Source organism: Vipera berus, assembly GCF_964194415.1.
Source record: "Vipera berus genome assembly, chromosome: 2".
Taxonomy (NCBI): domain Eukaryota; kingdom Metazoa; phylum Chordata; class Lepidosauria; order Squamata; family Viperidae; genus Vipera; species Vipera berus.
In genome coordinates, this window is record NC_138203.1 from 122,053,879 (window position 1) to 122,075,895 (window position 22,017).

Genomic DNA, 22,017 nt, shown 5'->3' on the forward strand with positions numbered 1-22,017 from the left:
TCGCAAGGCCACGACAAACTCCGACACCAACTCGCTCGGCCGTTGAACCCGCAGGTCGAAATGGGCCCGCCAGGCCAGCTCGGACATTCGTGGCCTGAAATGTGCGTTCAGCTTCTTGGCAAGGTCTCGGTACACGACGATCTCAATCGGCGTCGGCGAGAACAGGCTGACGGCCAAATCATAGGTTGCGGGGCCGCTCATGCAGAGCAGGGCCACCGCTTTTTGGCCGTCTTTGGTGATCCAGTTGGCTCGGAGGAACCCCTCCACCTGCCCCAGGTGTGAGGCCCATCGTTCAGGGTGGCAGATGTCAAATTTGCAGAGCTGGCCGATTTGTGCCATTTTGCAGTGTCCGGTTCAGGGAGTCCTGCTTCTCAGATGTGCCCACTAGCATGGTGACTAGCCGGTCATCGGAAAAGAGGGGTGGAAAGATGCCTCTTTCCTCCAGCAAGCGATGCCGTCTCTTAGTGACTTTCAGCTCTGGAGATGAAGCAGGATCCCATCCTCATCGCCACTATTGCATAGTGGGTTCAGGAACGCAGGAAAGATGCAGGCAGATGAGTTCAGCATAGCAGCACTTTATTGGTGGGAGAACTGAGTTGGGGAATAGGGGTTACCTGTACCCTTTATATGCCTGGCCAGGTACCCACCCAACCAATCAGTTTAAACCTGGCCAGGTACACACCCAACCAATCAGTTTAAACCTCCGTTTCCCGCCGAAAGCTGATCCCGGCCACAGCAGTTTTGGTACAGCGCCACCTGGTGGTATCGGCTATGCTGCTGCTTAAAGGTGCTTCTTTAAACCCATACATAACAAGTATGTGTTTTTTTTTAAGGAGAGCAGCAGCACTAGATTTTCCATCTCAGTAGCCTGTTGTCCTTATGGTGTGGACTGGCTATTGGCATCTTTCTGCCCCTTGTTTTGGACAAGAGCATTGCTTGGTAGGGAACAGGCAGGTTTTGGTGAGATGATATTAATGTTAAGTACTCACTGTTTTCTACAGTTCAAGAGAGACAAAAAAACTTTGCTGCGGAAGGTTGGTTCATCGGATTTATCAGCGCCATTGTCCTCCTCATCCTGGTTCTGGTGCTCCTCTGCTTCATCAAGCGCAGCAAGGGCGGCAAGTACTCGGGTGAGGTGCCCCCAGCCCCACCCTAGCACCTCGTGGCAGATCCCCATGGGCCTCCCCCCAGGCTATTATCAGTTATCAGTTATATAGCACACTTAGTGTGCCTGGTGCCGTTCGTCCTCACAACAGTCCTGTGAGGTAGGTTGTTATCGTTCCCATTTTACAGAAAAGAAGCTGAGCCCCCAAAAGTGGGGCAGTTTACGATGAGCTCAATGTTTGACTCTTGTGTCTCAGGTCAACACTTGAGCTGCTGGTCTGGGCTAGATGCATTTAGGCCAGACTTCCTGAGCTGGAGTCATCTTAGATATACTACCATGTTCATAACTGCCTGCCAGATTGGCACAAAATGATGAGTTTTTAGCCCAGCAATCAAGACAGCACATCAGGCTCGGGACAGTGAGCTAAAGGCATGGTGGGGAAATATTGAAGATATGATAGACATAGCTGTGCTGTCTGCTTAATCTGGTTTAATGATTGGTAAACCTACTAAAGCAGGCTGGGAAACATAGCGGGTGAGAGCTCTTCTGCCAGATTCTCAGCATTTCTAAAACTACAACTCCCATCACTCCTCGCCAAAGAAGATGAGAAAATATGTTTGTTCTTTTCAGTTCAAGAATAAAAAGGTACCCTTGAGCAGAAAGACAAAAAGTAAATCAAGATGATGATGACAGTAATAGTGGTAGCAGTAGCAAAATGCAGCTATTGTTCTTATAGCACTATTGCTTCTTTTTATAATGCTTCAAAGGTGTCTTTAAAAAACTGTCCAGAGATGATGATGGATTAGTCTACTTCAATCTTCTCCAATGCTGTGTCTTTCAGAGGTGTAAATCACTCCTGTTTTCCAGCCAGTGCTGTTACTGAATATTCTGTCTGTGAGCTTTGGGAGTTGTAGTTCTAATGCATCTGGAGGGCCCGTGGTTGGGGAAGGCTGTGGTACAACATGGGTGGACATGTGCTTCTTCACAACAGTCCCTTTAACTCCAACCTCCTATCACTATAGGCTTGCTCTTAACTCCCACCCACTCACATCTTGCTGGTTATGCCCCTATTTCAAAATCTAACCCCACTGAGAGACCCTCCTCTGTTCTTTTCCATATTTTTAAAGGTTCCCCCTCATTGCTTCTTGGGAGATCCCCCTGCCCACCTCCCTTCCCAAGGTCCCACTCCGGATGGCCCTGCCCACCAACCCTTTTGCCTTGTGTAACATACTCTCTTTTCTACCCTAGTGAAAGACAAAGAAGATACGCAGGTGGATTCGGAGGCCAGGCCCATGAAGGATGAGACCTTTGGAGAATACAGGTACAATAAGTCATTGTTGCTTTTCATGGCTAGCAAACAGTAAATTGAACCAAGTAAATGACACACATAGTTCCTTTATTTTATAATATATACCATTTTAACGATCAGTTGGGATTATCATGACACAAATTTGTACGGTTTGAGTACAAATTTAACCCTGATTATTTAAGTCTTTGGGGTTATCAGTCATAGATGTAGGGAGTGAGGAAGCAGTATGACAGCACGACAAGAATGCAAAAATGACAGAGGGGGGAAATGAGACATTTTCCACAGATTCTAATGAAAAGCACGTTAACTTGCCAACAGATGGTTAATGTTGGGAGGGGGCAGGAAGAGATACAGTGATTTAATACATTTATGAGACCCTGTCAGCAAGTTTTGGGTGGCTTGGTATACCAGGGCAGCAAAAAGATCTAAGTATTATTCACAGTGCATCAATAGATGGCTGGGGCTATCAAGACTGCTCAATTATGCTCATGGGTATAATAAGATAACAAAAAGGACAAGGACTGGCAATGAACCAAAGGAAAGGAATTTCATAGTGTTTCCATTTTATATGTATGTATATATCTTTGTGTATATGGACGCATCTGAATGGTGCCAGGATTTCTTGGTGCCTTCCATTTCTCTCCTTTGACCTCAACTTACCTTCCTTGAAATGTGATGTTACTTTTTTTCTTTTTTCTTTTTTCTCTAATCTCCCCTGCCTTTTACTTGACTAACCCAGGTCCCTGGAGAGGTAAGAATGCAAGGGGTAAACACTGAATTTTGCACTGCATGTTGATGGGGGAAGGTGAGGTTAAAAGGGCCAGGACAGCATTTCCCATTGGCATGCTTCTGGATTTCACTGACCTTATCATATCAGGGAGAAAGAAAAGCCATTTCCATAAAGGGAATTTCAGAGTAATGTTGCTTCCCTTGCCTTAATTATTGGGGGAAAATCCTAAAAATGGCTAAGGATAATTTTAAGACAGTTCTTTTCTGATTCTACTATCCAGTGAACAGCAGTGGCAAGAGGGATATTTCACATTAGAAAGAATATTGATAAGGGACTACATATGAAAATGGCTTTTAAAATTTCAGAATACAGTCTTCCCTAAAATGTCATTTGCCAAGTTTCTCCACCTTAGTTGCAGGTAGTCTAAAATTTAGTTTACTGTCCCTGAAGTAAATGCATTTGATCCCTGACATCTTTTTCAAAGAATCATCTCCTTTCCCTCCAGAAGGAATATAAAATATAATCAAATTATTAAAAGAAAATACTGAGATTTCATACTTCAGGGTTGCCTTGTTACCTTTTTTATGTTTATGTTTATGTATGTGGATATATGTGCCTAAGGAGAACAGAGCTGTCTTTGGTAATATGAATGTTACCTTTCTGTCTTAAACCAGAATTCTGATTTTTGTTAAGAATGGAAAGTCAGAAAAAGAACTGTCCCACTCTTTGAACAATCCCAAATCTTCTACCAGGTTATATTGCAGCAATAAGAAAACGTAATAGGGTCCTTGGTGCTCTCTAAGCAGGGTGGTTTTCTTGCAGATATTTCATTATCAAACTAAATAACATCATCTCCAGATGATGTTACCTAGTTTGGTAATGAAACATCTGCAAGAAAGCCACCAAGCTCAGAGAGCACCAAGGACCCCACAATTCAATCCTGACCTACAAATATTCTCTTCTATCGGTACAGTGATGTTTGCTGAGTATCTTTGGTGTATGTGCAAATGCATGTGTGGATAAGCATTATAATGCTTTTGGGATAAAAGTGATCAGTGCTAATTGTACATGGTTTGTCCTCCCTCTCTTTCTCATTATCTCCATTTCATGAAGTTCATCAATGATTAGATTTAGGTAACAACCTTCCCTTCCCCTGCCTGCCTGCCTGCCTGCCATATCTTGCTATTTCCCCTCTAATTTATCTCCCCTGGGTACCAAAATTGTGTCCAGCCAGCTGCCCACCCCAGTTGAATCTCAAAGGTAGGGATACTGGCTGGCAGCCCCTCTTCTGAAAATCCCTGGCAGATGCCGTGCAGTCTGTCTGCTTCTCTCTGCTAAATTCATACAGCCCTCTCTCTAGTAACGGGTCAGTCTACCCAGCCTTTGACTTGATTTAGTACTCATTTGCAAGAGCTCCCTGGGTCTAAAAGGAGCTTCCTGGATGCTCCATTGGTTCTGCTAATTTCCACATCTGCCTGTTGATTCTAAATGCTAATCAAGCATATTTGCTGGATCCTTTTTTGTTCTGTTTCAGCTCTCCTCCACACATGTTCAAAGGGTTTCCATTTATGTTTATGCACATCCTTGCATGCTTATTTGTCAGTGGAACTTGGAATTCAGAATCCTTATTCTGCATGCTTCCTTTTTGCATATTGGAGTCTTCCTCACCCAGTGAGGCAAAACTGGACATTTTAATGTTGCAATGGGGTAAATCCAAGCTCTCTGACAGGTCCAGTATTTGATATCTGTTCCTAGGCATGTTACTATTGTAAACGTTGAGGCCCCTTAGTGTACAACTATCTTCTCTGAAGTACAGGCTTTCTTCACAGAGGTACCATGTTTGAGCTTCTAATTCTTTTTTTTCTATTTCATTCCATGGTTGTACACCCTTCACTTTAAATATGCATTGCTGTTCTTGCAAAGCTGCACAGCAGCACTAGGAAAATTTTTGTTGATTTTTCCAGAGATGAAAAGCCAGTCTAGACCAAGGGTAGGCGACCCTGGCTCTTTTATGACTCGTGGACTTCAACTCCCAGAATTCTTGAGCCACAAGTCATAAAAGAGCTAAGGTTGCCTACCCCTGGTCTAGACATACAGTATATGTGTATCTTAAGCACATGGGGTCAGTGTGATAGCGTGACTAGAGAGTTAGGAAAGTCAAGTTCAAATCCCTACTCAGCCAGTCAGTAATGTGAAGGCAGTAGTTATCTCAGACCTCACAGGGTTATTGTGAGCTAAATTGTGTACCCAGGTGTGAGATGGAATAACTTTTTTATACATGAGTTCCTGGAAAAAAGATGGGGCCTTAATAAACTAAAAGTAGGCTTATCTTTGCACCATAGGTTGAGCACTGTTCCATACTGCTGCATTTGCTCCTTTTCCCCCCTGACTAGCCTGCTTCCATTTAAAATTCCCCAACCTTTCACAACTCACCTGTAAAAAAGAAGAAAAAAAATAAGGCAATGATTGGTCCATTAGTAGGAGAAAGTGGCAAGAAGGTGACAAGCAAAAAGGAGAAAGCAGAACTATTTAACTCATTTTTTGCATCCGTCTTTACAACAAGGGAAAAAACAGTCCAACCTATCAAAAACAGTACCGTAAAAAACAGATTAGAAACATAAGTTAAGATAGGCAAGAAAATGGTAAGTGAGCACCTGTCCACCCTAGACGAGTTCAAATCACCAGGACCATATGGATTACATCTCAAGGTTCTGAAGGAATTGGCAGATGTGATCTCAGAACCACTGAACTGTATTTTTCCAAGATCCTGGAGCACTGGGGAACTACCAGAGGACTGCAAAAGAGCTGATGTAGTTCCCATCTTCAAAAAAGGGAAAAAATAGATCCAGGAAACTACAGACCTATCAGCCTGACCTCAATACCTGGGAAGATTCTGGAAAAGATAATCGAACAACGAATCAGCGAACACCTATAGGCAAACAAAGTCATTACCAAAAGCCAACATGGGTTTGTCAAAAACAGATCATGCCAGACAAATCTTATTGCATTCTTTGAGCAAGTGACAAAATTAGTGGACCAGAGGAATGCTGTGGATGTAATTTACTTGGACTTCAGTAAGGCATTTGATAAAGTAGATCACAACCTACTATTTGATAAGAAAGCATCACCACCAGATGGATTTGTAGCTGGCTGACTGGCCGTACTCAGCATGTGGTCCTCAATGGAACTGCACCTACACAGAGGGAAGTGTGTAGTGAGGTGCCTCAGGACTCTGTTCTGGGCCCAGTACTCTTCAACATCTTCATCAATGATTTGGATGAAGGGATAGATGAAGAACTCATCAAATTTGCAGATGACATCAAGTTGGCAGGAATAGCCAGCACTCCAGAAGATAGGCTTAAGATACAGAAAGATCTTGACAGACTTGAACATTGGGCACTATCTAACAAAATGAAATTCAATGGTGAAAAAAGTAAGGTTCTACATTTAGGCAAGAAAAACCAAATGCACAGGTATAGTATAGGTGGTACTTTGCTCAATAGTAGCACTGTGAGAGGGAACTCGGAGTCCTAGTGGACAATCACTTAAATATGAGCCAGCAGTGTGCTGCAGCTGCCAAAAAAGCCAACACAGTGCTAGGCTTCATTAACAGAGGGATAGAATTGAGATCACGTGAAGTGTTAATACCACTTTACAATGCCTTGGTAAGGCCACACTTGGAATACTGCATCCAGTTTTGGTCACCACAATGTAAAAAAGATGTTGAGACTCCAGAAAGAGTACAGAGAAAAGCAACAAAGATGATTAGGGGACTGGAGGCTAAAACATATAAGAAACGGTTGCTGGAATTGGGTATGACTAGTTTATGAAGAGAAGGATGAGGGGGTGACATGATAGCAGCCTTCCAATATCTCAGGGGCTGCCACAAAGAAGAGGGAGTCAAGTTATTCTCCAAAGTGCCTGAAGGCAAGACAAGAAGCAACGGATGGAAACTAACCAAAGAGAGAAGCAACCTAGAACTAAGAAGAAACTTCCTGACAGTTAGAACAATTAACCAATGGAACAACCTGCCTCCAGAAGCTGTGAATGCTCCAACACTGGAAGTTTTAAAGAAGAGACTGGACAGCCATTTGCCTGAAATGGTATAGGGTTTTCTGCCTGAGCAGGGGGTTGGACTAGATGACCTCCAAGTTCCCTTTCAACATTATATTATTATTATTATTATTATTATTATTATTATTATTATTATTATTATTATTATTATTATTATTATTATTATTATCATTATCATTATCATTATCATTATCATTATCATTATCATTATTATTATCTCATTCAATTTTGCTTGGAGTGAAAAAGAGGCCTCCATCTCTGCTAGGGGGAGCCAGGTGGGTATGGCCAGATAGGCACAGAACAAGTTGTCGCAGCAAGAAAAAAGGAGTGTTTCTCTAAAGGGGGGGGAGAAATCCATCCTTTGCCTTTCAAATTTTGCTGCTTCCTTGCTTCCTGTTTACCAGCACGTCTCTGCGTGGTTTTTGTTTTGGCGGGGTGCTGAGTTGGCTCTACCTCCAGTTGCCCATGGTGACTTGTTCTGTGCCTATCTGGCACCCCCTAGCCAGCCACATCGACGTGGTTGCGTCCACTTGGCCACACACACCCCAAGTCAGCCACCCCGAGTCATCCGCCCCAAGTGGGCTGCACCTAATCCTTCACGTTGATCCGGCCACATCCACTCAACCGCGCCCACCTGGCAGCACTCAGATGGCCACACCTACCTGGTCACATCCACCTGGCTGCAATGAGTTGTCATAGACCTGGCTCCATGGTCCAGTGGTCTTCTTATCTAAAAAATTACTTCTTTAATTTAAAAAAAGGAGACGGGGCATGCTGCAGAGTGATGGCCTCTAGCACTGCATGTGTTTTCAAGAATGTTCCTGGACCTCAGATAGACGTGTGATGATGCACTAATTATTTCATTAGTAGAATGCAAACAAAGGATTAAAAAGCTACTCCTTGAAAAAAAAATTAAAGAGAAAACTGACGATTGCCCCCCCCCCCACTTCTGCCAACTTTTTTTTTAAAAAAAACAAGTTTTATTAATTTTCTAATTTTACATCCAAATATTTACGAAGCAATGTGGTGATTGGATAGTCAAAAGTCTAATAACAAAATCTTTTTGTATGTAGCTCAGGGTACTTCAACAAAAATTCCCTCTCCAATTCCCTTAGTCACAATATCAAAATCAAATTAATACATTTCTGGTTATGACACAGTCAATTACAGCAATTATCAATACATTTTCACTTATGCTTATCCACGTCCTGTTTTTACGTTTAGCCTGGTATCTAAAAAAAACTTAATTTTTGGGTAACCCATATTTCCCCTATTTCATTATATATCTGAAATACGTACATTGTTCATTTATGTGCATTCTTCTTGTATTTCAAAAACATATTCTATTTGTCATATTTGTAATTCATCAATGATTAACAAAGTATCTTTTGTTGTGTCATTCCAAGTTCTATAATATAATTCAAAGTTATGTTCTAGTAGCTAATTTTCATTCCCTTAGAAATCTAGGTCCTAAATATAAAATCAGTTTATATCTTTTAACAGTTCCCCTTGGCCCATTAAAAGAGATTTTAAGCTTTATTATTACAAATCCCAACATTAAGAAAAAACCCATTTTTTAAATCTAACTCTAGCTTTCCTTTTGTGTCAAGCAGGCTTCCATATCATTGCCTTTAACTTCTCAAATGTGTATCCCTTTCTTCCTACACACGTTGTTTGAATCCAGGGAGACCATCCAGTTGTCAATTTTTCAAAGAGAGCGACCCCTTTATAGTCAGAATTGTTGCTCTAATAGATCAAATCTCCATGTTTGGCGTAGTATAGTTGTCATTAATTCAGTCTGCTCTTCTTTTTTCAATCCCATCTGGTTTAGGTAAGAGGTCATGTCCGGTGTTATTGTTTGGTTGGTTAGATTCTTAATGTACTGTATTTGAAGTCCTTTGGCATCCTCCATCTTAGTATTGCTTTCTTCAGCTTCTGTTGAATTGTAGGTTTTATAGTTGAAATCAAAGTTTGGGTATTCTGGCTCTCAGTAGATTGTACTTGTTGTTCTTTAGAATCCGCTATTTTATTGTTAATTTCCTCCTCTTCTGTTAGTTTTTGGGTTGTCAATTCATCAGTTGAAGTCAGAGTCTCATTTGGTGAGTTTATGCTGTCAGATTTGTCTTTCATTCTGGCTTTCATTTGTTCAGTCATTGCCAAGATTGTTTCAAGTATAAGTTTATAGTCAAGTGGTGGAATATATTCCTCCATTTTTTTGATGTTTACAGATCAGTCTTTAGTGGAGATGCAAACAAAGGGTTAACAAGCTACTCCTTGGAAAAAAAAATACAAAGAGAAAACTGAGGATTGCCCCCTCCCCACTTCTGCCAACTTTGAATGCTATCCAGCTGCCCTTAAATCATCACAAAAATATACTGGCATAATATTTGCCATCTCCATTGTCAATCCCTTTCCTGCATTTTTTTATGGCTTGTCATCTGCTTATTCTTGGTCTATGGACAGAATGAAGGTAACATCAGGGAGATGCAAAGGAGGAGAGATGTTGCTAGAAGATGTTTGTATTGTGATTAGATGCAAGCAGGGATATGCCTAGACATATCAGGAGAGGAAAGGGAGGCAATATTTCCACACAGTGGGAAGGTAGAGAAAGGAAATGAGCCGAGTCTTCTCTATATGCATAAAGGAGAGGCAAAACAATGGTAGTTCTTGTGAAAATTATTCTGTAATTAAAGACTGAGAAGAAGTTTTGTTCATATAGCTCTTTTAAAAAGAAGAGCTCATATCCTGTCCTTTTCTAATAGAGCGATATTGGTTAAACTGGTAATTATTCATAATTTGCAAGTAAAGAAGAGACATGATCATAGATCCCTCCCTGAGCGAACATATATCTGGGGAAAAAGTGTTAGGAGATGATATCAGTATAAGAAGTTTAAATTTATCCCTGGGAGGGGAAGATGACAGCAAATTTTTAAAGTATATTTTTAAAAATATATTCTGAGAGCCAGTTTGGTCTAGTGATTTTAAGGCACCAGATTAAAAATTGGGAGACTTGTGAATTCTAGTCCTGCCGTAAGCATGAAAGCTGACTGGGTGACTTTGGGTCAGTCATTCTCTCTCAGTCCAACCTATCTCACAGGGTTGTTTTGTGGAAAATAGGTTAAGACACAATATTAGGTATGATTGCCTCCTTGAGTTATTTATAACCAGCCAGAGTTGCCTGACAGTGAGGTGGGTGGCATATAAATTTAATAAATAATTAATAATAAAAATGATAAAGGTGGGATAAAAATAAAAAAATGAAAATAAAATTATCCATAGAATAGTGTATTTATTTGGTTTATATTTCATCGTTATTTTTTTACAACAAAATAGTGTACATAATGCCCCCTCCTATTTTGAGAGAGAGAGAGAGAGAGAGAGAGAGAGAGAGAGAGAGAGAGAGAGAGAGAGAGAGAGAGAGAGAGAGAGAGAGAGAGAGAGAGCGCCCAGGTCGCCCAATGAGTTTTCCTGTCCTAAGGGAGGACTAAAACTCATGGTCTCCCATTTCCCAGGCCAGTGCTTACAGTGCCTAAGCTGCCTTATTGTACTGTAATCATTATTGCTTTTTATAATGCCACTTCTCACCAAAAAAGCACACCTACTTTAGTCACAGGACAGTATTTCTTTGGGAACATGTCTATTTGCTCAGAAAAAGGACTAAAAGAAAAGAACTATTAGAAAGCATTGCAATCAGGAGTAGGGAGAGAGGAGATAACAACAGATACCATCCTGGTAGATTTATGCTTTCTTACTGCTTAATGGCCTCCATGACAGTCATTTTCTGAAAGAGCCATTTTTAAAGAGCATCCATAAGATGGTTTCAAAATTCCAACTTCATAGAAAAATGTGTGTGTGTGCGGGGGGGGGGGATTTTTAGACTCATGTCTATTAATATGGTAATGAGATTGTACAAATACATAAAATGTATGTAAAATAAATATAATAGATGTGATAGTATACGAACTTTCTCCGAAGTGATCTGCAAGAAACTGAATTTTGCCCTCTGGGGTGCTTTCAAATTTTACCCATTACATCCCAGGCTCACAGATTGAGATCCATAAAAACCAGGCCTTCATTGTACTATATTGTAATAACTAAATTGGGCAGGCTTTTTCTGCTTTCCAAATATGTGAAGTGTTATGTACTGGGCTCCTTGGTAATACCACATGGGTTGCTGGAGCAGCTAACAGCTCTCCAGCAACCCAGACTACAAGTCTCCAGCGCTATAATTGGCTATCCCTAGGCGGCAATTTGGCGGGTCGAATCCCGAGTGCCGCGTAGCAGAGTGAGCGCCTGCTACTCGTCCCAGCTTCTGCCAACCTAGCAGTTCGAAAGCACGTAAAAATGCAAGTAGAAAAATAGGGACCACTACGGTGGGAAGGTAACAGCGTTCCGTGCGCCTTTGGCGTCTAGTCATGCCGGCCACATGACCACGGAGACATCCTCGGATGAGCGCTGGCTCTTCGGCTTTGAAACGGAGATGAGCACCGGCCCCTAGAGTCGGAAACGACTAGCACGCACATGCAGGGGAACCTTTACCTTTACCTTTAGGCGGCAATGGTTGTTTCAAACCTATTGGCTGCCGCCTAGGGGCTAGACTATATATTGCGGCTAGTTGCAGCCATTTGCCAGTACAGTTTCTACACGAAATAAACTATGAGTTTCCCTGTACTCAGTTACCTCGTCTTCATTCCTGCGCCAAAGAATCCGCGACTTAACACTGGCGATGAGGATGGGATCCTGCTTCACTGAAAAAACGAGTTGAAGTCTACGAGGGGAAGGCAGTGCACACCGGAGAGAAAAGGCATTTCCCCCCCTCAAGGTTGGCTAGCAAGCTACGCTAGCGACCTCGTGCTCAGTGGACTCATTCCCTGAGCCTGAAAGCAGGAATCGGAAGGAAACGCAGGAACCAGCAAAGGAAGAATGCTGAAGGTCGGGAAACTTCAAGAATTCAATGTGAAACACCCGAAGGAATGGTCATCATATTTGTCCCAGGTAGAGAACTACCTCAGGGCAAATCAGATCGCAGAAGAAGAACTGAAGGCCGCAACGCTACTCTGTGTGTGTGGCTCAGCAATCTTTGACTTGGCCGAGAACCTTTTCACGCCGACACCGATTAAAGCGGTCTCCTACGCAGACCTGAAAAAGGAGCTAACCGGACATTTCGAGCCCAAGATGTCTGAAATGGCTTGGCGGTTCAAGTTCGACCAGAGAGTGCAGCAACCCGGGGAATCAGCTTCTGAATTCATAGCGAGCCCGAGGCAGGCCGCACGCCTTTGCAAATTTTCAAATTTAGAAGAGCGACTACGAGACCAGCTTGTTTGTGGCCTATGGGACCAAACGCTTCAGCAGAGACTCTTTGCCAGATCAAACTTAACATTTTCTGAGGCACAAGATGAAGTGATGGCCGCCGAAGCCTCCGGGGGCACAGTTCAAGCAATACAGCCCACCAAACCCTGAGTCTTCGGAGAAGGGCGGGATATAAATGGAATTTTTTAAAAAAATGACAAAGTTCGAAGAAACGGTCCACTTTGAGGACGCCAAACACACCAATGAATCTTCCGAGGAAGAAGAGCCCGAAATCAACACACTCCAAAAGCAACCCAACGTGCAGCACCGCAACAGTCAGCAGCGAAAGAACACTTACCAGGCAGTTCTCTTACCTAGATGTAAGGGGTGCAGCAGCAACCATTTTCGTACCAATTGCAGATTCCAATCAGCCACGTGCAGAGCTTGCGGAAGGACAGGCCACATCGCAGTGGTTTGCAGAGCCCGCCAGAGAGACCGGCCACCCAAACACCAGTTGGAAGAACTGACTAGGAGAGGTACTGGGGCCCAGGGTCCAGTTAGTGTGGGGTTTTTCAGAAGCCGTAGAAGTGTGTGCCACACCGGGGCTTGACGTCCCCTCAAACCTAAACTCAAACTCTTGGTAGAGCTACAAGGAGTTCCATGTAAGACGGAATTGGACTCTGGCTCTGCAGTCTCAACTATTTCTCAAGACACTTTTAACTTCGTGTGTAGGCGCAGTAACATTGGGCCAAACTAAGGCCCTCAGATATAATCCTAATTGACTTTCAAAATGCTCAAGTTAAAGTTAAGGGAGAAGCCACTTTGACAGTAAAATTTAAGGGGTTTTTTGGGCACCTGGTTGTCATTGTAGTTGGGGGCCAGAGAACGAGTCTCATTGGACTCGATTGGTTTGATGCCTTAGGTATTCAGATTACTGGCATAAACCGGAAACAAACTGGAAACCTCGCGTCAGTATGTGAGGACTATGCAGATGCTTTTGATTCAGCCCTAGAAACATACACAGGCCCGCCTATCTCATTTAAGCTAGATCCCAACATAGCTCCAATCAGGGTTAAGCCTCGCAGGGTCCCCTTTGCCTTAAAACATAAAATTGATTCAGAAATCAATAAGCTTGTAGAACAGGGTGTGTTACAGCCTGTTGATGGTGGGGAGTGGGAAACTCCTACAGTCACTCCACTTAAAGCCAACGGTGACTATAAATGCACACTAAATAAAGCCCTCAAGCAACACGCTTACTCGCTCCCAGCGGTCAACCACATTTTAGCCTCCTTGCAAGGGGGTACTATTTTTGCTAAACTTGATTTAGCACAGGCCTATCAGCAATTGCTGGTTGATGAGGCCACAGCGGTGGCTCAGACGATCGTGACTCACGGGGGGCTTTCAAAGTTAAACACTTACAGTTTGGAGTCAGTGTTGCACCGGGTATTTTCCAGGGAATCATGGAGCGTACACTTAAGGGTATTCAGGGTGTCTGCCCTTACTTTCATGATATTCTCATTGCAGGGGAATCCCCAGAAGTGTTAGCCAGTAGGCTCAGGGCTGTTTTGCAGAGGCTTTGTGAAGCAGGCCTCAATTTTAAAAAAAACAAGTGTAGTATTGGGGTTCCTTCAACAGAATCCTGGGTTTCCAAATTGATGCTAACAGCATTCACCCTGCTGATTCTAAAGTGAAGGCCATTAAAATAGCTCCTAGGCCGAAATCCAAAGGAGAGCTACAAGCATTCTTGAGCCTCCTAAACTTCTACCACACATTTCTACCTCATAAGGCCGCACTAGCAGAGCCCCTCCACAGGCTTCTAGATAAGAAAGCTCCATGGAAATGGACTAATTTACATGAAAAAGGTTTCCAGGACTTAAAAGCACTATTGTCAGAAAAGTCCACTGTAACTCTCTACAAAGAGTCTAAACCAGTATGTCTTGCATGTGATGCATCTCCCTATGGGGTGGGGGCAGTTTTAAGCCACATAGAAAAAAATGGAACACAGGTTCCTATAGCATTTTACTCTAGGACAAACCTCTCACATACTTTCTCCAAGAATGCTGAGATGGTCTATTTTTCTATCTGCATACACTTTTAAATTGATTCACAAACCGGTCAAAGAAATAGACCATGCTGATGGTGGCCTCAGCAGACTACCACTGCCACTAATGGAACCAGATCTGGCTCCAGCTGCTAGAATACTGTCCATACAGGACATACCTGAATTTCCCCTCCATGCGGGGGACATTGCTGCTGAAACTGCCACAGATAAAATACTTAGTAGAGTATTGTCATGGGTATACACGGGCTGGTTGGATAAAAGCCCAGGTTCTGAATTTCAGAACTATTTTGTCAGAAGGCATGAGTTATCTGCCCACAAGGGGTGCATTTTATGGGGAAACAGAGTCATAATTCCCACTTCCCTAAGAGACAGGGTTTTACAGTCATTACATGAAGGCCATCCAGGCATTGTCAGAATGAAAGCTTTAGCTAGAAGCTACCTTTGGTGGCCTGGCCTTGATAAGGACATTGAGGCACAAATCCATGGTTGTTATACATGCCAGCAATCTAGGCCTGAAATGCCACAGGCTCCAATTCACAGGTGGGAGGAAACGCACACTCCATGGTCTAGGATTCACATGGACTACGCGGGGCCCTTTCAGAGACAGCTCTTCCTTATAGTAGTGGATAGCCACTCCACATGGCTGGAAGTAATTCCAGTTCCTAACATGACTACTGCTAGGACCATCCAGGTACTGAGAAAACTCTTTGCTACACATCGGTTGCCAGATGTCTTAGTTTCAGACAATGGGGCCCAATTCACTGCTGCTCAATTTCAGGCCTTCCTTAGAGCTAATCTTATCAGACATGCAACGTCTGCGCCTCTTCATCCGTCTTCTAATGGTCAAGCTGAACGCATGGTGAGGACAACAAAGGAATCACTCAAGCGCATTGTCACAGGTGACTGGCATCACAGATTGGCAGATTTTCTACTCTGCCAGCATTCTATGCCCTGCACTGTTACAGGCAAAAGTCCTACAGAACTACGTTGGGGCAGGCGATTGATCACTAAACTGGACAGGTTGCATCCAGATAGAGTGGCAGCAGAAGCCTCTCGACCAAAAACCCCGAGGGGGCTGCACATGGGTGATTGGGTTTGGGCCAGGAACTATGGTCATGGGAATCTGTGAGTTCCTGGTCAAATTACCAAGGCATCCAGACCCCTATCTTATGAAGTGGGGTTGGAGGGAGGGAGAGTTGTCAGACGACACATTGATCAGCTCAGGAAACAGTTTCCAGAACGGCCACTAAGTGAGGACTGCATCATAAGTCCCTCCCAAGGTCCTCAAACTTGTGGCCAAGCCAGCCCTCATGGACTCTCTGGAGTTTTCCTTCATAACTGAGGTGGAACCAGAGGGAGAAGTGGGGAGTCCTGGAATGCAACATGGATCCCCTGAAGGAGCAAGCCATCTGAACTTCAGCAACCACTGCGCCTACTCTGCTGATCAGTCTGACTTTGGGGTGGGCCAACTTGGAGAGGCCAGCCAGAGAGCATCTAATCCCCTTGACTCAGGAGCACAAAGGGACACAAGTCTACCCAGCCCACTGGGTAAGCTGGTAGACCACAAAGTGATTGGAACTCCAAGATGTTCCACTAGGGCACACAAGCCTCCTTCATATCTCGCTGATTACGTTGTAAAATAAAGAGCTATAATATTGTTGTATTGCTGTTTGCCACTATACTACAGAAACCAGTGCTATGTTGTAACTGTCTAAATGTGCTATCCATGAAGCCTATTCATTCAGACGTTGTTTAATAACGTTGTAACCTATATGGGTTTTTTTTCTATTACTTTTATTTTTAGTATGTTTTGATAATGAGTCTTGATAATTGCATTGAGACTAACTTGTGTTAATATTGTCTGATCTAAGAGGGGAGGGGTGTTATGTACTGGGCTCCTTGGTGATACCATGTGGGTTGCTGGAACAGCTAACGGCTCTCCAGCAACCCAGACTACAAGTCTCCAGTGCTATAATTGGCTATCCCTAGGCGGCAATGGTTGTTTCAAACCTATTGGCTGCCGCCTAGGGGCTAGACTATATATTGTGGCTAGTTGCAACCATTTGCCAGTACAGTTTCTACACGAAATAAACTATGAGTTTCCCTGTACTCAGTTACCTCGTCTTCATTCCTGCGCCAAAGAATCCGCGACTTAACATGAAGGTTAGCAACAAATTTTGGGAAGTGAATTCCAACACATACAGGGACCACATACTGTACTTGGAGAAAGCTGTTAGTTATTGATAAGTGAAAAAATATTATATTTTAAGCATTTTCCAAATTTAATCAAATAGCTTGTTAGCCATGGTTCATACAAGTTACAAATATCTTGTAAGGTAGCCACAAACTCTAATTTTAGTAATTTAATTTCAGTAATTTGTTTAAAATAATATTTTTTTTCGTTAATATTGGGATCTTACATTATGTAGGAAAGTCATATGTAACTACTCTCCCTCCCCAAAAGAGAAGGAAGGACTATATAATGGAAAATATTTGGAACGTCTGTGTGAGATATAGAGAAACATTGGAAGATGAATGTTTGCATTTTGTTTCATTTTAATTACATTCCATTTTTAATGAATTCATTACAATTTGGCAAATAAGGCAACCTGCTCACAGTTTGTTTACAGACAGCCATGACTAACAGATTATAATGGAATAAGATGAGACCAGATCCAACTAATGAGATCCCTTTCATATCAGCATGAAGTTGTTTTGAGTTGTGCTCCTCATAAGTGGCCTTTCCTGTTTTGCATGACTTCACTTTGCCTCTAGAGGACACATCTGTATACACAAGCACACACCATTTCTAGCATCTTCCACTATCAGCCAGCCCTCCCTTGTTGACATCAAAGTCCTGAGGAGGGAATATCAATTTGGCAGACTAAGACAACATGGGTGTCCTATTAATAATGATAGCTCCTTCATTAGCCAGTACTGGGGCTCCAAAGCAAAAATAAATGACAATTCTGGTGTAGTATATAGCATTTGTGCTTTAGCATCCCATCCTCTTAAAGCAGCTGTGCACAAAATGTGACCCAGGGCTGAATGAGGCCTTTTGACTTTTTTTGGAATTCTAGAATGTATTTTTATTTATTTTATTTATTTTAATTCCATTTATATCCCGCCCTTCTCCGAAGACTCAGGGCGGCTTACAAGCTTAGCAGTAGCCTTCATTCTATGTATATGCCTGCTTATTAGGGCTTTCACACAGACCCCAAGCGGCATTATTACAAAGTCAGCTTAATTGCCCCCAACAATCTGGGTCCTCATTTTACCTACCTCGGAAGGATGGAAGGCTGAGTCAACCTTGAGCCTGGTGGGATGCGAACCTGCACTAATTGCAGGCAGCTGGTGTTACTTAAGGAGGCATTAGCCCACTGCTCCACCAAGGCTCTTTAGAATGTATAGAACTTTTCACCTGGAACTGGCAAAAACAAAAGGTTATTTGACTCTTAAGTACCTTTAAAACTCTTGAACTCCTCTTCTGAAATGGGCCTTGGCTCTGCCTACTTTAGGAGTGTGGCCTGTGACATTTCACACAAAGTTTGGTTTGTTCCTTGGTCTGAGAGACCCTGGTGGTTCTTATCTTGAAGGCCATTATATACATTCCAAAGGAGACTGACAGCATGAAAGATTCTTGGCGTGTATTTTAATGGAGAAGCAACCAGGGTCTTGTGTTCTGGCTTCCCAAAGGGCATGATCCAGATGGCCTGATTGTTTCACCAGCTATGAACACATGCAGAGAAGTTCTCTTGCACATTAATTGTTGAAACCAATATGGAAGGCTTAGATAGGATGGCTTCTAGGTGATTTAAACCCCCGCAGTCAGATCAGTTTGCCTTCCAGACACTTAATAATCTGCTGCCTAAAGATGGCCATTTCATTTTTATGCTGTGACAAAGTCATTTTGGTCTGAGCTGCAAACTCTGGTTTTCCATAAAGGCAGCTGGAGTTTCCCTGTCAGTTATCCTAAGATTGTGTGAAGCCTCCTTATGGAATGTGGACTGGCCCCCTGGCATGGGTTTATATGCATGTTCACCTATAGCTATGCACATCTTGCTTATATGTGCACATATATACTACTACACTTCCCCTATACAACTATATTATTATTTATTCTCTTAGCATGCTGTGGCTTTTATCAGGGTCGCCACCCATTGCCTGCCAGATCTGTTGGACTGCAACCCCTAAAAGCCCCAAGCACCTTGGATCCTCCAAACCAACCCTGCTGTTGACTTGGAACCGTTTAATCCAAAACAACAGCAGGGTTTTAGATTGCTTAACTGTCTTTGAATCTCCATTGCTATAACTAAAGATATGACTCTTCCATCTCTATTACCCTTTCTCATTGTTGTCCTTTTCCCCCTACAGTGACAATGAGGAGAAACCCTTCGCCAGCAGCCAGCCCTCCTTGAATGGTGACATCAAGGCTCTGGGGAGTGACGATAGCTTGGCAGATTATGGGGGCAGTGTGGACGTCCAGTTCAATGAGGATGGCTCCTTCATTGGCCAGTACAGTGGCCAAAAAGGCAAAGATGGAGGTGGAAATGACAGCTCTGGGGCTACCAGTCCTACCAATGTGGTCACTGCCCTGGAATAAGCAGAGGCATTTTCCCAAAGGATTCCCCCCGCCCCCAGTCCTGGAGAAGAGGATTTCCCTATGGATTGCTGGGGGCAGGGGAGGTGAGCACAGGGTTAATCACCTCACCCAGGCAAAGAATCAAAGAATCAATGTTCTTCGAATGGAAATAGTAATTGGTGGAATCTACCCTTTGTTTACTGGCTAACCCCACCACCCAAAAAACTAATCAGGGAGGGTTATAAAATCAGGGGATTCCTCAAATAATCCACCTAAAAAGTGTCTCATTTCCACACCTTCTCCCCAAGCCAGTTATCCTTCAGCCAAACTATGTCCATGTTTTGTGTGGTGGGAAGGGAAGGGGAAGGGAGGGAGAAGGGGAGGGGCATATGACATGATCCAAGGGATGAGCTTATCGGTGAAGCCCAGGGCTTCATAAGAGGGGAGGGAGGGAATCAAGGTTCAAAATTGCCAAAAGAGCAGATGACCCCCTTCTCAAAATCCTCAAATGTTCATTCTTTGTTCTTGTTCAAGAAGGGGATGTGAGATGGTGCTGCAATGTGTAATCCCAACCCAGATCAGGACAGGAGGCAAAACAGAAGGTGACCTGAAAGGATTGGGAACCGAGAAACAGGGAATCCTTTCTCTGCTTCCGTGAGAAAGGGTGGGTAGAAAAAACGAGAAGCCAGGAGTTGTGGCTATGCAAAAGGAAGGCATACCAATGGGCTGAAAGGATCTGGGCCTTTTAATTTTCTCATTTAGCACCTTCTATGGAGTCAGCTGATGATAATCTCTGACGCCTCTTTTATAAGGGAAGGGGTGCTCCAGCCTAATCTTCTGATTGCCTCTCTGTTGATCTGTCACTGTTCTTCCCCTTGTGGCTCAATTTCTAAATCAGGCCTTGCCAAGGCAGCAGTTCTCTCAAAATTGTGGCTTTCAAACTTTTTACCTTGAGGAAAGCCTTTCCATGTCTGCTCGTTCACTAAGACATTCCCATTTTTCTGCCATAGAAGTTGAGACCAATTTTGCATTCGTGAAAGCCACTGACCAAGTTGGTCCTACTGGTCATCCTCTTTACTTCACAAAAATGAGTCTATACCTGCCATTAAAGTAGTACTTGTTTGCCATAGCCTCTCAAGAGCCTCTGATCAATTGCCAAGAGATCTCAAGGTATCCTAGAAAGACAGTATGAGAACTGCTGCCAAACATGGTCTCCTGGTGCTGAACAGCCCACCTAGAACGATCCCTTTGTCCTTTCTGTCATGTTAACTCGCATTCCCTCTTTCATGGGAGGATCAAAATCCAGTTGTTTCCACTGGGCCAAATCCCACCATTTGACAACTCCTCTTCCTCCTCCCTCTGTCTTGACCTCCAATTCTCCCCTGAAACAGCAGAAACCCCCCCCAAGACCCTCCTTGCTTCTTGAATGCATCTCACGCAGCTGCCTTGCGACACACTCTTGTCTTTCAAAAGTGGCTTCTTGTTCACTGAATCAACCCCCTACCCCATTTCCACCTCTGTCTATTGTAATGATAACTATTTTTTCTCTTGCTTGTCGGGGATGAAATGAATCCTTGCTTTTTTTGCATACAAAGTTTTTTAAAATAATAATAAAAAATAATAAAAGTACTCTGGTGTTTTGAGCAGCCCTACACAAAATCATTCCTGCCTTTTTCCCTCTCTGTAAATATTTCCAACCCTTGTGCTTGAGTTTGTTTTAGATGTCTTAGGACTGGTGTTTTTGAAGTCTTTTAGTGGGTCTATTGAGGTGGCTTGGAATTAAAAAGAGAAACAAAAAAGTATTTTAAACAGTCCTCTTTCTCCTGAAATGTGATGCCATTTCCATCCACCCATCCTCCCTGCCCTGTGTATTCTTCTCTTTTGTCAGGCCTGTTGTGATCTAACTTTCTCTCTTGATAGCTTTATATATATATATATATATGTATATATATAAACAGAATTATAAAATGATAAATAAATGATGAAATTGGAACTTGCTTGGACTGGTGATGGGGAAGACATGGTTGGGGAGGTTTATCTCACGTATGTTCTCATAGGACTCCTGCATGATAGTTAGGAATCGTCACTAAAAAGGAATCAATTTTCCTCTTGCCAATTCCTCTTGGAATTTTATGACTGTGCAATACAGAGCAGAAAAGGAAGTCGGGGTAGAACAGTTGCAGGGTCAATCTCTGGCATCTCCAATTTAAAAAGAAATAGAGAATGTGATAGAAGAGTCTGAGACCACCGAAAGTTGCTCCCTGATAATACTAGGAACTGATAATACTAGGAAAGATGAAGTCTGATCAGATTTCAGGAAACTAACCTGGTTTTCTCTCAGCTCTCATTGACAGTGCTTTTGTCATGGTTCCAATAGATGAAACTCTTCAAAAGAACTTTGAGGCGTTGTTTACCTTAAAGAATCTTTTATTTGAGAAACAAAGTTATCAGCACTACATAGGTAAAGGTAAAGGTTCCCCCACACATGTGTGCTAGTCATTTCCAACTCTAGGGGCCGGTGCTCATCTCCGTTTCAAAGCCAAAGAGCCAGGACTTGTCCGAGGACGTCTCCGTGGTCTTGTGGCCAGCATGACTAGATGCCAAAGGCGCACGGAACGCTGTTACCTTCCCACCGTAGTGGTCCCTATTTTTCTACTTGCATTTTTATGTGCTTTCGAACTGCTAGGTTGGCAGAAGCTGGGACGAGTAACAGGCGCTCACTCTGTTACGTGGCACTTGGGATTCGACCCGCCAAACTGCCGACCTTCTGATCGACAAGCTCAGCATGCTAACTCACTGAGCCACCGCGTCCCCTTTCGGCACTTTTTTTTTTAATCCCATTTATATCCCGCCCTTCTCCGAAGAC

At 43.1% G+C, this 22,017-nt stretch overlaps 1 protein-coding gene across 1 annotated transcript in view; it reads left to right on the forward strand.

Moving 5' to 3' along the window:
* Positions 1 to 19,483, forward strand: part of L1CAM (L1 cell adhesion molecule) — a gene marked incomplete at its 5' end in the record, with an annotated part of 118,254 nt that extends 98,771 nt beyond the window's left edge. The window contains 3 exons of the mRNA XM_081318930.1: positions 1,002 to 1,130; positions 2,354 to 2,426; positions 18,944 to 19,483. Of these exons, the coding sequence (XP_081175056.1) occupies positions 1,002 to 1,130; positions 2,354 to 2,426; positions 18,944 to 19,172 (431 nt within the window). The 3' untranslated portion in view covers positions 19,173 to 19,483. The remainder of the gene's footprint in view (positions 1 to 1,001; positions 1,131 to 2,353; positions 2,427 to 18,943) is intronic.
* Between the last annotated feature and the right edge of the window lie 2,534 nt (positions 19,484 to 22,017).